Source organism: Cynara cardunculus (assembly GCF_001531365.2).
Source record: "Cynara cardunculus var. scolymus isolate 2C chromosome LG 9, CcrdV1, whole genome shotgun sequence".
Lineage (NCBI taxonomy): Eukaryota > Viridiplantae > Streptophyta > Magnoliopsida > Asterales > Asteraceae > Cynara > Cynara cardunculus.
Window position 1 is genome coordinate 17,489,925 of NC_037536.1, and position 16,230 is coordinate 17,506,154.

Below are 16,230 nucleotides of genomic sequence, written 5' to 3' on the forward strand. Positions count from 1 at the left end.
GGTGGAACGCTCGTGTTTCACTTTGTTCTACTATGTTCCTCTTTGTTCCACATAAAAGCTCTCCCTTATCTGTTTTGTATAGCGTACCAAACACACCCTCAAGTTTATACACCTAAATGGCCCATTTTTGAAGCATATCCCGCCCCTCTCTTCCTTTTGTTTTTCTTCAGGTTATTTTAGGAGAATAACATTCTGACAGATTTTTTTAAATGCATGACTTTCTAACAAATTTATAAACCTCAAAGCCTAATAGAAGAAAGTCTTCTCCTTCATGCATTTAAAAAGAATATGTCAAAAGGTTATTCTCCTAAATAACATGTTTTTCTTCTTGTGTGATCAAACTATTGCAATTTACAAAACATTGCAAGTTGTGTTCTCTAGCTACAAAGAAAGATCTCGAAATAGCCATTTACAAAGCAGGCGGAATTCATGAGAGCAACTTCGGGGATGCACATAAAATGGGTTGGGCCACAAGTAGCCTAATCCATGAAGAAGTAAGTTTTCCAAATGAAATTATACCACCTATTTATTTTCTTTCTGGCCTTCGTGTTTTTTGGTACCGACTTTTTTTGGTTTATTCCAGGTTCATTCTTTATCAACCATCGTATCCTTAAAAATGGAAATACCCGAAAATGCCTGGATTGATGACCCAAAAGGGGTAACACTTGCAGATATCGTCAATACACATCTTCCAAAAAATATTAGAGTTTTCAGCATTCTACCTTCACAAAAGTAAGAAATGTGCTCTTGCTTGTTCGTTATGATCATTTGACATGCCCTCGGGCGTGTAGCTCAATTGGCAAAGGGGCGGGGTGGGGCCTTTGCTCAAATACGCAACAGGTTCAAGTTCGAATCTTACAAAAGACGGGCTTGAACCCCTCCGCTAGCCTTAGCCGAGTCAGCTCTAATGCCTCTTCACATGTGGTTCCTAGGGGGCGGGTTCCTTGTGGGTTAGTCGGAGTTGTCGGTAATCAACCTTTTGCTCAAATGTGATCACCTGACTTGGTCCTTGTTCTCTATTCATCATTTCAGTCAGAACAAATAGGGGGAAAACTATTGCTATAGATAGAAATAGAGAACGGTCCGAGAATCCTGATCTTTAAATATTTTTTATAAATAGGCAAATTGCATCAAAATGCAACAAAGTTTGGTTTAATTCCTATTTAGCGTAATGAAGAATTTTTTTCTTCTCAATTGATGTAACAGAGTTTCAAATTTTCCTATTTTTGTACCCTTCTCACCAGTAACATGCTAATCTTGTAACATTTGATGGCATGAATATCTGTTTACCAAATATTTATGGCGAAGTAGCCGATAAACTTGACATCCATGTCATCTGATGTTACAAGATTAGCATGATACCAGTCAAAATGGGTAAAATTCAGGAGAATTTGAAACTTTTATTACATGTAATAGGAAAATTTGAAATTTGGTTACATTGTTTGAGGAAAAAAATTTCTTTGTTACATTAAATAGGAACTAAGGGAAACTTCGTTGCATTTTGCCCTTTTTTTCATAAACCAAACATGAAATAGAAATATCTTCTTTTGTGAACCTCATGCATTCCTCTGGAAGAGTTGAAAAGTATTGGAAGTTGAAAAAGCATATTCATCGTTTCTAATTTCATCTATAGTAGACTCTTAATGAAAAACTTAATGGAATAACCATCTAACTGAATGCTTCTGTTATCATACTAAGTAGCTGTTTACCAAACTCTTACCAAATAAGTGCTTACCGGCAAGAGTTACCACCCTCACTTACCTTATCACGTAACGCTCTTGGCCATCAAAATGGATTGTTGGTAAGCGTCTTTTACCCGGTAAGAATCTTGTCTCTCACTTACAAAGTAAGATTATCGGTCCTTGTTAGGCCTCTTACCGGGTAAAATTCTTGGTCCTTGCCATGCCCACCCACTAAGGCAAGCCACACCCGGTAACAGTTTGGTAAATGGCCCCTAAGTTTGTTTTCAGTTGAGTAGTTTCATCGAATCTGTTGCCTATATTGCACTTTCCGATCATTTTGGTTTTGCTTCGAAATCCCTCTTATAAATCTTGTTCTCCCCGTACGTCACCTAAATCTTTCTGGTTTGTTTTCAGGCGTTTTAATGTTGAAAAGGAATGTAACATGCGGAAATATTGTTACCTTCTTCCTTTAGAAGCCATTGGGATCACTAGCAACTTCAGCAAAGCTAAAGTTAGACATCATTTGTCAGAGTTCAATAATATACTTCGTCTTTTTGAGGTATTTTTACGTTTATTTGTTTGTTCAATTGATTATTTGGCATTATCCTTGTGGCTTAAGGTGTTCTTGGTACGCGGGAGGGTATAGGATAGGACATAACAAAAACTTGTTGCCCACGTTTGGTGCGACAATTAGACCGGGACGGCACAAGATTGAGCAGGACAAAAATGCATTTTTTCTGTCCCACCAAAATTGGTGGAACAAAAATCAGGGAGACGAGACAAACTTGGTAAATTACTAAACCACCCATGTCAAACCTTAAATCCTTCCACAATTCTTTCACCCGCCTACCTCACACTTGCCCGTCCAGTCACGTACTAAACAACCTTTACGCTGTGTTCTCGAAACCTCTGTTACGAAGGAAAGGAAGGAGGGAGGGAGGGAGGGGGGGGGGACAAAGAACCCGGTTCTTGAATTTTCTTTTTGGAGGGAAAGGATAGGAATCAGAAGGAAAATAGATGATAAATTTCCACCAAATGCGGGAAGAAAGGGAAGAAAGAAAAGATACCCCTTAAAAAGATCAGTAAAATTACAAAATTACCCATCAGTTACAATCCATCGATGAAACAAAAGGGTATATTTGTAAAAATGACATCTTTAATTTCCTTTTTCTCATGTTCAAGAACATGAAAAATTATTTTCTTTCTTTTCCTTTCAAGAAATCAAATACTTTTTTTTCCTTTCCTTCTCTTTTATTTCTCAAATTCGAGAACAGAAAGTTAATGTTTGTTTAGAAGGTTGAATAGCTTATCTGTGTGCATAGAGTTAATTAGAGAAAAAAACCTTGTTGTGAACCTTATTGAATTGCTTATCTGCCGAGCCCACCCATTTTTCCGAGAATGATTGTCCAAGCCCGCCTGGGCCAGGTGGGCCATATCGCCCATGAACAACTCTAATTGTGATATGAAGTATGGGAAAGCTATAATTTGATCAGTTTATTCAGCTTGACTCTAAAGTATGTTACTGCAGGGAACACATCCTTTCCATAACTATACCGTCAAACCCAAGCATAGGAAAAAGCATCGTGCAAATAGAAGAGGTAAATTGTTGAGTGAGTCACCCGAATCTATGTTTAATGGAGAATCAGAATCAGGATATGGTGAATTTGATGGAGAAGAACCTCTTCAGACAGATGAAACGGTCATAGAACATGTTGATGGAGAACACATATCATCAAGATATGCTGATTCTGATGAACTGGTTGAAGAATCTGTTGCAAATGGGAATGGTTTAAGTGATCCACCCGTCTTTGCTAAATGGCTACATCGACCTGATGAGAAAGACCGGGTATTCGATTTCCATTTCAGAAAAATTTTCCAGTGTGTATGTGGACAAACGAAACATTTGTCTGGAGCAAGTTATGTTACAGTCTACATTTGTGGGGAGTCGTTCATGCTGGATCAAGTAAGTCTGTCTAAACTTTTGTTTGAATCTAGCTCAAGGTTCTAAATGGCGTGAGCGTGGCTTGACGGTGAGGCTGAACCTCAAGCCTCAGGAGCCACGCCGAGGCCACGGCATTTTTTTTAGGCGTGACTTATGACGGCAAGTTTGTATATCATTTATACAATTATATTTACACACATGTTTCAACATATGTGTAAGACTCCTGTATCGTAGCATGTCATATCTTTATCATATGTCTCTCGTTTTGGTACACATGTCTTCACGAACACAACCGCTCTACTCTTTGGGATAGAGGTCAGGTTTGCATACATCCCACCCTTAGAATTTATGGCATTTTGTTTCGATGTTCAATTATTTTCGTCACTCAAAACTATTATTCAACTTAAAAAATAAACAAGAATTTATAAAGAATGTTTAATTCATACTGAGGGGTAAAACGGTCATTTATGTCATTCAAACTGTTGATTCATGAGAATGAAGAAACAACGATACATTTTTATCGAGACAGACAGCTTAACCCATACAGGACTTGGGGTCTGTTTGTTAGCAGCTTAATGAGCTTAATGGAATTCACAGCTTATTCAGTCAGCCAGCTTAACCCATACATGATTTTTTGGTGGTGGCTTAATGATATAGAAAATGGCTTGTTCAGTAAGCTTTTGGCGGGGAGCTTGATGCAGAAAGCAAAGTTTTTTTCAAACCTGTCCCACCCAATTAGATAAAACATGCTCCTTCCATTTATCAAAAAACCTTCATAAACAAAAACCTTCTCACTATACAACAAATTATCCAAACAAATAATTTTATCCATACAAGACTTTTGATGGAAAACTAAATAAAGAGCCCCTTCATGGAAAAAAAAGTAAGTCACCCCTTACCCTTCCTACCGGACCCACCTCAGGTGGGATATACTGGGTTCGTTTGGTTTGTATCATAGCATGTCACTTCACTTCTATGGCGATGTTGATTTCTTCCACTCACACATACACTTAAAATGTACTTGATCAGGTCCTCAAAATGGTCGGAGCAGCTGTGGCAGTGAAGCGAGGATTACTTCCGAGGGATGTAATTTATCCGCTATCTTTTTCCAAACTCACGCGTTTTGTCCTACCGACTGCTCCGCCGGAGTTATTATTTCTACAGTGGAACCGATATGCCTTGGAAAGCCAACCTAACCATACTACTCGGCCTGAGATTCTAACCATGGTTGAATCTGAAGATATATTATCTAATGTCGAAAATTTCTACAAATCAATCATGTTGCCTCAGTTTTTAGAATTCTTGGATCCTTTGAAATCTCCATGGAAGGAGTGGGTTGAGGTATTAGATGCAAGCACTAGGATTCCGGATTCTCAGTTGGATGAAGTGAGGAATGCTTGGATTGAATGGAAGAAAAAGGATACAGATAAGGCTGCATCATATTGATCTTGCTAAGGTATGTCACAAAACTCAAATCTTCGTGTTGTTTTTATTTTTGGTTTCTATCTCTAGTTGGATGTCTTCACGGAAACAATGCCTCTATTTTTTTGGGGTAGAGGTCATGTCTATGTACATCACACTCCCAGACCCTACTCTCGAGTGGGATTTACTGTGGGGGCGGACCCACAACGGTGCATAAGGTGACACGGGCCACCGATTCGTTCATCTGTCATAGTGTAAAAAATGTTAGTGTCGTGAAAGATGCCATTGTATTATTTTGTTTGGTGCAAACATAGAGTTGGTTTGCACATTGCACTTGAAACAATTTCTAGGTCCGCCTCTAATTTACGGGGAAAGTTTGGTTTGAATTTTTTTGCTCTAGTTGGATAATCATACCGAATTGTATTGCAACATCCAACCAAATGTCAACATATAGTTCTTCTTGTAGGTAGCTATATGAATCTTCCTGTTGCTTTGTTATTGGTTCTTGGCTCTTGTTGGATGTTTTCGCGGAAACAACTGTTCTACTCTTTGGGGTAGAGGTCACGTCTGCATGCATCTCACCTCCCAAGACCCCACTCTCGAGCAGGATTTACCGGGCCTCTTAGTTTGGTTTGGTTTTTGGCTATACTCTTTATAAACACTTGGGTTGTCACGCACGGGTTAAGGCTCAGGGGATATAGTGGAAATCTTATCTTCTCCATGTTGAAATTCAGGCGTTGCCAAAGCCCTTGTGGCCATGGAGGGCCACCTGTGATGACTCCATTCATTCGTGGTCGCCCGAGGATCAGTCTCTGCATGTAAGCTGGACCGGATACCCACAATTACCAAAAGAGGCTACTCTTTATAACTCAAGTTCACAAATTGGGTCTTGAGAACAACCTCTTTCCAAAGTCGAAGTAAAGGAAATGTACAATAACTTTATGGTAAATTGGCTATCCGTAAGTTCAATGGACCGAACAAGCCTACCCAGGATTATGAATTCTTAAAGCGCCTGATAGAAAGTACCATTTGCGGTTGCCAAATGTGTGCTTGTGCAACATTTAAGTTCTAACTCGCAATGCCCACTACAAGAAAATCAGCTTTTATAAGACGTCAAATATATCTAAATGTCCTAAGAGGTCGCTTTACAACTTATATCGCTTTACAACTTATATTTATAGTTTTAAACAATTGAATGTCCTATATAAAGGTGTTACAATGTCCTATAAAGCCAATTTTGTTGTTGTGGCCACTTCAAATTTCACTGCTCTTCATTCTTTTTGATTGTCTACCGAATCAGAGCAGCAATGTTCTACTTCTGTTTATATGATAGCACACGATGGTTATCGACATTCTATATTTTTACCATCAAGCATAGTTTGATGGCTGAATTTAGGCATTGTTTGGCAAACATAAGCTAGCTTATTTTTTGAGTTGTCGTTTGGATGGACATAAGCTAGCTTATTGAAATGTCAGTTGAAGTAGTGTTTTAGGAGCTTTTTGGCACTTATCAGCTTATCTAAACGCTAGTTGGAGTAGCTTAGTAACTTACTAGCTGACTTATTTTCTTCGAGAAATCAACTCTATATAAGGATACTTATGATGGCTTTTTCACTTTCTTTTCAGACATGTTCAGCTCGAGAAGAAGATCGTGCCTAATGATTCTCAGTGTAGTCGTAGGATATCAGTCTTGCCCGAATGCTATTGATGAACAACAGCCCGGTTTTTAGTACGTGGATAGAACTGGACTGGATGGAACTCGCGGAGTTAGGCAGGTGGAAACTGGGCATTGTTAAGAATGTGGTTCGGAGGAGGAGAAAGTCTCAGGTTCAAGTCTTTGCCGACTTAATTAATTATTTTTTTGTGCTTTATATTGTAACTGTAATTAATTTTTATTTAAATTTAAATTAAGATAATGATTTTGTGTCGTCACTATAATTTTTTTTGATCCGTCTCTGGCTTCTTGTGCATCTCTATGTATAATATTAATATAAACGGTTCCGCTAAGGGACAATCTAACACTCCAAACCACATACTTTGGTTCGATAATTTTCCAAATTGTTTAGCCACGTACGAGAGGATCAACCTAACTGGTTTGCTTCCGTTTGACCGGTTCAACTGATTACGTTGTTTCCTTGACGGAACCCGGTGCATGCAAGTTTTTCGCGTTGTCACATTTGTATACTTGCATCGTTTGAATTTTTTTGGGCAAAAGGGCGGGTGTCCAACCAAAAGAAAAATGATCGTCTATAACAGTAGTTTTATTTCAACTTTCATTCAATATGGTATTAGAAGTAGTTCAACTGATAAAACTTTACGTTTGCTTTTTAACATTATTACAAACAAACCCTGTAAAATTTCATAGAATACCCCATTTGGTCCGTTCTTGATTATTATTTTTATAGGCTTTAGACAAGATGTAAAACAAGACTCTCGATAAATATGAAAAGAAACTTCAGTATGTTGTTTTTATCATTAGAAATAACATTTAACTCAAGAAATACTAATAACTCGTATAAAACCGTTTTTCCAATATTCCTACCACTACATACTAATTAAAATTTGGGCCCTAATTTCTTGAGACCTCCTGTGTATGCTCGATCCACCCTAACTAGGGACGATCCTAACCATCAGTTGATTTCTAAATCCAATGTTTGTGGAACTCCATTGAAATTCCTAAATTTTAATATGGAATTTAAAAAAACACACGAGTTTGAAATGGGGTCCCATTCCAATATCCAAATCCTGCAAATCAAACGAGCGCTTAATTGTTAGAAACTAGAAAGTGAAGATTTTGGGTAGAATGGTAGTTAGGTTACAATTGCCAATCCGTACGGACCAAATATGTCATTTTATAAAATGAAGGGGCCACAAGTGTACACACACATAAGTGGATCGGGTCGGGTCATTACAATAGCAACAGTCCAGATACCTGTTCAGCCACTCTCAAACCTCAATCATCTCCAATGGCGACCTCTTCCCTCCGATTTGCATTCTCCCCTCTTATTCATGGCCGTAGCTCCTCTAAAATTTTATTCTCAGTCCCTAATCATAAAACCACATCCATCAAAATCCTCTGTTTCTCCTCCTCCTCCTCCTCTGCATCTTCTCCTTTAACCACCACTCTCGATACCCTAGCTCCTCCACCATCGAATCATTCCGTCGACAGAAACACTTCTTCTAATAAATGGGAGCCTTTCCGGAAGAAGAAGGTCGTCATGCGTATCGGCTACGTCGGCACCGATTACAGAGGTTAGCTTCCTTTCATTCCGGTGGTCTCGATTTCGATTTTCTGATTACCGTTTCTTAAAATTGGTCGTTTTTTCAATCATGTGTGTTCGTGATAGCGTGCATCTCTGTTTCGTAACTCAAATCTGCTACGGATTTTGATTGCAGGATTGCAGATGCAGAAAGATGACTCCATATCCAGTAAATTCTCTTCCTGCTTGCTTTTCTTCTGTCTTGATAAATTTACACTTTTTCACCCCAGTCTTTGACTACGTTGCTATCAAATGCCTGATACTTTGTTCATATTAGAACGAGTAAATTACGTTTCTAGTTTTTATGATTTGTTAAAAATTAGGACTTTTGTTTCGCTGGTTTTCTAAATTGTGGTTTTCATCCTCATGGTTTGTAATTCATTACTATTTTCATCCTTATTTATATGAGGGATGAAAATAGCAATCAATTGTAAACCACAAGGACAAAAACGATAATAAATTATAAATCATAAGGATAAAAATAACAATCTGTCGTAAATTATAGGGATGAAAATTGTAAATTTCAAAGTACAGGGATGCAAATTGTAATTTTCAAAGTATAGGGATGAAAATAGCAATTATCTTCAAACCACAAGGACGAAAAAACATAATCTAGGGCATGTTGGTTAGCGGCTTAATGAGTTTAACAAGACTTGCAACTTATTTGGTTAACTATATATGACTATTTGGTAGTGGCTTAATAGGACTCACAACTTTTAGTGGGTAGATTTATGCAAAAAGACAAGTTTTTTTTTTTCTAAATCTGTCCATTCTTATTAAAAAGCATGCTCCTTCCATATATGAGAAGTTCTCCTAAATATAAATTTTTTAATTTATAAAAACAGATTAATTTATACAAACAAATTAATTCATATAGAAAACTTTATCAATTATCTACACAAAACTTAATAAAAAACTGACCAAACAATCCCACTTTATTACAAATATGCCTAGAAGAATAAACAATAATTAAATGAATATTATTGTTAAAAATATTTAAGTCATCTTACTTATTAATGAAAAGGTTTTCATTTAATTATTGTTTCTTCATCTTCTAGACATTTTAAATACTTTTTAAATGTCATTTGTATTTAGGGGAAAAACAAATTAAAAACAATATTATATTATATTTTTAATAATTAAAATTGAAAAGATTAAGATACATCTGTTCATTTGATTTCTTGGGTTAATTTCAAATTAATAATCTTTAATAGTTTATCTATATTATATTATAAATCATTTAACAAAAAGATTCTTAAAATCAATTTTTTATGCATGAGTTATTGTTTATTGATGTATATTACTTAAAATTTAAGGTTACAAGTAATTTTGCATAAGTATAACTTATTAAAGTTTCATTTTGAAATTCGTGTAATTAACTGATAATAAACATAATCAAATACAGAATAAATATCTATTTTAAACATAGAAAATCAAAATATAATTAAGATAATCATTGAGTTTTAACAGAATGTTTAATTATTATCTTGATAAAAAAATAAACTAAAAATAAATTAATTTATTATTAAATTATAATAAAAAATTGAATTAAAAAAGTTTCAAAAAAAACGAGAACTATTAAATAGTTAATTTGATATTATTATCGATTTCTTTTTCAAATTTATATTTTATTAAAAAATAAAATCATTATCGCTTTCTTAAAACCACGTAAAATTGTATTATATCGATAGAGACAAAGAATAAAAACTAAACATTAAACTCGAAATTTATCTAGCTACATTGAGCGCGTACCCTCCTAATTTGATTAAATTCACACAAAAGCAAATATTTTTATTCAAATTTATAGTTATCTTTGTCTGTTTTGTACAATCTGTGACATTTAAAAAATGTTTTGGGTAGCTCCGGATTTTAGACTTTCATGTCCAGAGAAAGAAACAGTGATTAGAAGCATAATTTTGGTGGTTATATGGAAAATCCTTGCAAATTCTAACAATATATATGTGTCTGTGTGTATATATGTGTGTATATATACTTTCCCAAAGACCGATGTATGCAAATAAAGGGCAAGAGCCACTGAGAAATCTGATCTGGGTTCGTGAGTTACTCAAGGAGGAAGATGATGTTACATCCCGCAACCGAGTTCCTTCCGCCGGCCTCATCACCAACGATTTCTTCACTTTCATCTTCTGATTTCGATACCGAGTCAACTGGCTCGTTTTTCCATGACCGTAGCACCAGCTTGGGAACTCTGATGGGTGTGACCACCTTTACATTCAGGACCCCTTCGCAGCGTCGAGACGGGACTCCCACTATAACGCGTCGATCGACTCCTAATAATAGAAATTTTGTACCACGGAGGAGGAAGAAAGATCAGACGACGGATTTGGTGGCGGAACGGCGGAGGAAGAGGGTTAGAAGGAGGAATTGGTGGTGGTTGTGCAGTGGTGAGGCTTCAAAGCCTTCTTCTCTTGGGGAGTTTCTGGAGGTTGAGCGGAGGTTTGGAGTGGAGGCACTGTTTGATGGTGATGCTTTGATGGATGTGAACTTGGGTGATCATCATAGGAATAACGGGAGGATGTTATTTGCTGATGGGAGGGTCTTACCACCACCCCATTCCCCTGATGATGATGATGAAGGGACTCCTGTTTGTTCTCTTTGTAGGTTTCATGTTTTGCTGGCGGCAATCTGCGGCGGCGGCGGTGGTGTAAGATAGGCAATTTAACTAAAATCTTTAGCTGTTTTGTTGGTTAAAGGTGGGATCTTGGGATACCATTTTCATAAACTGTATGTAAAAGCCTGTGATTTTGTTGCCATCTAATTTGATCAATACAATGACTGATTCAATACCACCTTGACCAAGAACGCAAGTTTGAAATTGGGAAGTATGAATTATTACTACCAAGCATCTACTAGATCTTAGGTTTCTGGAAAGTACGAATCTTTAGTTCATATTGTTGATACCTATCAAAATTTGATGAATTGTCTGCTTAGAGAAGTAGATTCTAGTGTCTAAAGTTGAGAATATGTGATAAACTTAGGGGTTGTTTACTACCTGCTTATGAGGTAAGAGGAGCTTAAACGGTTGGGGATGATGCTGTTTACCAAGCCCATCTTACCGGTTCATGATGCTTATCTCATAAGCAAGGGGAGAGACTGTTACTTGGTCAGTGATTAGTGTTGATCCGGATCTCACTCTTAGTCATTAGTGTCAACCAAGATCACACTCCTTCCAGGTTAGCGCTTACCCGGATAGAGATGATGCCATTTACCAAGGCCCTCTTACCATTTCATGATGCTGACCTCGTAAGCAAGGGGAGGGACTCTTACTTGGTCAGTGATTAGTGTTGACCCAGATCGCACTCTTTCCTGGTCAGCGCTTACCCACTTTGTATTGGTAAATGACCCATTGTTCAGTTACTCTTAAGCTAGGTTTGACGTTAGTACATACAAGTAACTTTTGCTGACAAGATTGTATATTTTTTATTGCCGTAGCTAAGCACATATGTGTTTTTGCTAAAGCATTACCAAATCAAACCTAAGGAACCAAGGTAAAATTAATGCAAACATTACTTCTACCCTGAGGAGTATGGAGTATGTGTCCGAGAAATCCTTTTGCTAAAGCATTATTTCCAGATAAACCAGTTTCAGTAAGACCCGCAGAAACACGTATGGGTTCTTTAAGAACCCGAAGGCAAACTAATCCGTCTTGGTGCAGCTCCTAGTCCTGATCGAWTGGCTACCGGGTGTTCACTCAAACTAAAAAGAAAAGGAAAAAAACTATTTCCTGAGACGGAAATAAAGAGAGGACACTATTCCTAAGAATTTCCCCTTATTTTTTCTGACTTCCTTTATAATCATTTGTTTTATTAGCTATAGAGAAAGAGCTGGAAACCGCCATTTACAAAGCAGGTGGAATTCGTGATAGTAACTTTGGGGATTTGCAAAAGATAGCATGGGCTAGAAGTAGTCGAACTGATAAAGGAGTAAGTTTAAGTTAAGTCATACCACTTATTTATTTTGTTTTTCTTGTCTTGTTTTGCACTAACTAATTCTTCTGTCATTCCAGGTTCATTCTTTATCGACAATGATATCACTTAAAATGGAAATCCCTGAATTCGCCTGGACTTGTGACCCCAATGGAATAGTACTTGCAAATCTTGTTAATGCACATCTTCCTAAAAATATCAGAGTTTTTAGCATTCTACCTTCACAGAGGTGAGATTTATGTCATCCTACATGTTCATCATCCTCTCATCGCTAAACATGGGACTCCTCTATAGATCTTGAAATAGAAGCAACGGTTGGACAATATTCATCTATTAAATATGCTCAAAATTAAAAAAGAAATGAATGTATTTTAAGAGTTGCCAGCATTCAACTAGAGAGAGATATCTGAACTTTAAAAATCTTATTCACTGTTTCTAGGGCAAATTGCATGAAAATGCAACATACTTTGGTCTGATTCCTATTTTGTGTAACGTACTTCCAGAATCTTCATTTTGGTACCTTGAATGTGACATATCAAACGTTTAGGTACCTAGTTTACACATGAGAATGCATGAAAATGCAATGTACTTTGGTCCAAAATTCCTATTTTCAGTAACGTACTTTGGTCTAAATGTAGGAGATATCACATATGAGTTACCAAAATGAAGGTTTTAAAAAGAATTCCGATCAGAACGAATATATTCCATTTTCATGCACCTTGCCCTTGTTTCTAATCATATATTGCAGTCTCTTAGACCAACGTTTTCATAGAATAACTAACTGAATGCTTCTCTCACCAGACAAAGGGGCAGTTTGGTTGGTTTTCCATCAAGTCCTGTATGAATAAAGTTGTTTGTGTGGATTAATCTGTGTATATAGATTGGGAAGGTTTTTGTTTGGAAGGGTTTTTTCATAGATGAGAGGAGCGTATTTTTTAACTCAGAGGTAAGTTCGGAAAAAAACTTGGCTTTCTGCTTAAAGCTTACTAAATAAGCCACTTTCTATATCATTACGCCACTACCAAACAATCATGTATAGCAGACCGAATAAGCTGTGAGTCACGTCAAGCTTCTAACAAACGGGCCCTAAGTGCCTTTTCAGCAAAGTAGTTCTTGTCCAGATGTGGGCTATATATTCTGCTATCTCTGACCATTTGTTTTTTGTTCCACGGTCCATCTCATGAGTCTCATCCCTCCCCAATCTCACCTGATTAATCTTTTCGGTCTCAGGAGTTTTGATGCTAGAAGGGAATGTAATATCCGGAAATATTCTTACCTCCTTCCTGTTGAAGTCATTGGGATTACCAGTAACTTCAGTGCATCTGAAATTGAACATCACTTATCAGACTTCAATGATATACTTAATTCTTTTGAGGTATGCTTTTAATTTTTCTTTAACTGTTGTTATTGTACTGTTTATTTGCTATGCAATTAGTAAATTCAAACTATCCTTGTGGGGTTATGTGAAGTGTCAAACTTGAGCGTGTGTTTGGTACAAAGGATATGACAAAACAAAAACTTGTCCCATGTTCGACGCGGCATTAGAATGAGACAGGACAGGACAGAGTGGGACAAAAATTCATTTTTGCAGGGGAGGACCTACTAAGGGCCGAGCTGGCTCACGTGCCCCCAGTCACTCAATTATTCTAAGAGAAAAATTGTAGGCATTTGAAAGGTGCAACCGATTAATTTTGAAGGGTGCTCTCAAATATTTTGAAACCAAATTTATAACGGATATCAAATATGGTGAGATGGTTTAGATAGATTAAATCATGAGATACAATAGGTTGCAGATTCAATTCTTACATTTAACAAATATTTAATTTTTCATCTTTTAAATTTCTAAAAATATTAATAGTAAATATATCAAGTACATTTATAGACATAACTACTACTAGACCATGACAACTTTTGTTTATTTTCTCCCATTTTGCTTTTATTACTTTTCTTAATGATTTATTTTCCTTTTCATTGCAAATTCATCTTAAAAGTCGCTGTATTTATCTTGTTTTCAAGGCAACATATATTTATTTTAAAGGTCAGGTCACATAGACTTCCCCCAGGTGATCAAAACCACTACTTTATGGACCCTTGATCCACCTTAAAGGTGCACCCGCTCAAGAAAAAATCTGGGACGACTGCTGTTTGTTAATCAGGGAGATGGGACAAGGATGGTAAATTACTAAGCTATCCATGTCAAATTAAAACCTTCCATCCTTCCACAATTCTTTCACCCGCCTACCTCAATCCTGCATGTCCCGTGGCTCCCCTCCAGTCCATTCCATACACCAAATGCACCCTGAGAGAACACAGTTGGTAATAGTCTATGATTGACTGCGGGCGGTACATTAAAAAGTCTGGGGACAAGTCAAGATAGACAAGACGGCATTGATTGAACAAGGCATCAGGAGTCCCAATGGGACGGGGAAGCTGGCAGCTTCCTGGTTAACACTTGTATAAGATTACTGGATTTATCAGTCATCTTGCTTGGAACCGTCGTTGTGTATGGGAAAGAGGGCACACCAAGAAATCCAGAGCAACAACAAGAACTCAGTAAACGCGAGGAATGGGACCTCCTCTGTTAGTTTTCCTTGACAGCTTCACTAGGAAATTTCTGAAAAAATTCTTTCCTGGACTTGTAATCATGTGAGACCAGTCTGTTTTTTGTGAAACCCATGAGACCAAAAAATAACACACAACCTTCACTTTGCCTTGAAGGTTCGGTGTTTTTAGTACCTTCACAGTGTTCTGGTGTGAAGGCATAGTGTTTGCCTTTTAATGTTTGCATACAAGGTTGAATGGCTTATTTGATCCTTAAAGAGTTGATTAGAGGATAAACCTTGTGGTGATGAATTGATGACAAGTATAGTGGTCTTTCATGCCTAAGCGAGAGCTACAGTTTGACCAGTTTGACTTATTTAATGAACTATTACAGGGACAACATCCTTTCCATAACTATACAATCCGATCCAAGTATAGGAAGAAGTATTCAGCAAAACGATCTCCTGAAAGTGGGCGTATTGCCAATAGAAGAGCGAAATTGTCAACTGAGCCACCCGATGCCATGGCTGATGACAGTGATGGGGAAGAATCATTGGGATATGGTGATGGAGAAGAAGCTCTTGGGACAGGTGAAATGTTCGATGACGAACAAATGTCATTAAGACACATTGATTCTGATACGGAACTGGTTGATGAATCTGATGCAAATGGGAATAGTTTGAAGGATCTACCAATCCTTGCTAAATGGCTACACGAACCTGATGAGAAAGACAGGTTAAGCGGTTCCCATTTTCGAAGAATCTTCCAATGTTCGTGTGGAAAGATGGAGCAGTTGTTTGGAGCGCGCTATGTTGAGATCTCCATTTGTGGAGAGTCATTCATGCTGCATCAAGTCAGTAACCTCTGTTCATATATGTATGAGTTTGCTCGATATTTTCAGTGTTTTCAGAATATACATGCATGTTGTGTTTACAGTTTCTAGAGCATGCTAAACTTTTTCAGTACAAGTTTTATGTTTTGAGTCTTTCGCTGCGATGTTTGTACATGTATGATGTTACCCGGTATTGTGAGTTTGGCTTGTAAGCCGTCACAGTCCCAAAGTGGGTGTGACAACATTCTCCGTTATATGGGGTCGTGATAATGGAAATTGGACCCATGACGGAAATGAGCCACATAACTGACCCTGACACAAGGTTGCTATAAATACGCAACCGCAATGGCGAAAAGTAACCTTATGGTGTTCACGGAGAAGTAAAAAAAAAAAAACGATGTCTTTTTGAGGGTTTCACACAGAGAATCATATGTTTAGTTGCACACTTGCAGCTTTGTGTTTATACTAGTCACATTGTCCATGTATGTTTGTTTTGTTTGAAGTGATTAACATGACTTATTAGTACAAATGGAAAATTTACCCGTGGGGACGGATACCTGACCCCAATGGGGCAGGGATTGCCCGCTTTGACTGGTAATTCCCG

General features: G+C 37.3%; 3 protein-coding genes across 3 annotated transcripts in view; all 3 read left to right on the forward strand.

Moving 5' to 3' along the window:
- LOC112518472 (putative tRNA pseudouridine synthase) overlaps window positions 1-6,977 on the forward strand; it is a 10,104-nt gene extending 3,127 nt beyond the window's left edge. Inside the window, exons 2-7 of the mRNA XM_025126175.1 lie at window positions 382-494; window positions 584-732; window positions 2,097-2,241; window positions 3,211-3,645; window positions 4,654-5,080; window positions 6,673-6,977. Coding sequence (XP_024981943.1) covers window positions 382-494; window positions 584-732; window positions 2,097-2,241; window positions 3,211-3,645; window positions 4,654-5,070 — 1,259 coding nt within the window. The 3' untranslated portion in view covers window positions 5,071-5,080; window positions 6,673-6,977. The remainder of the gene's footprint in view (window positions 1-381; window positions 495-583; window positions 733-2,096; window positions 2,242-3,210; window positions 3,646-4,653; window positions 5,081-6,672) is intronic.
- A 977-nt stretch (window positions 6,978-7,954) lies between these two features.
- Window positions 7,955-15,800, forward strand: LOC112518651 (putative tRNA pseudouridine synthase). Its single transcript, XM_025126425.1, has 6 exons — window positions 7,955-8,298; window positions 8,443-8,475; window positions 12,138-12,250; window positions 12,334-12,482; window positions 13,484-13,628; window positions 15,189-15,800. Exons 1-6 carry the CDS (start codon window positions 8,013-8,015, stop codon window positions 15,735-15,737), a joined length of 1,275 nt encoding a protein of 424 aa, XP_024982193.1. The 5' UTR covers window positions 7,955-8,012; the 3' UTR covers window positions 15,738-15,800.
- On the forward strand, window positions 10,251-11,115 carry LOC112518652 (uncharacterized protein At3g17950-like). Its single transcript, XM_025126426.1, has one exon. It carries the CDS (start codon window positions 10,384-10,386, stop codon window positions 10,978-10,980), a length of 597 nt encoding a protein of 198 aa, XP_024982194.1. The 5' UTR covers window positions 10,251-10,383; the 3' UTR covers window positions 10,981-11,115.
- Window positions 15,801-16,230: the final 430 nt, after the last annotated feature.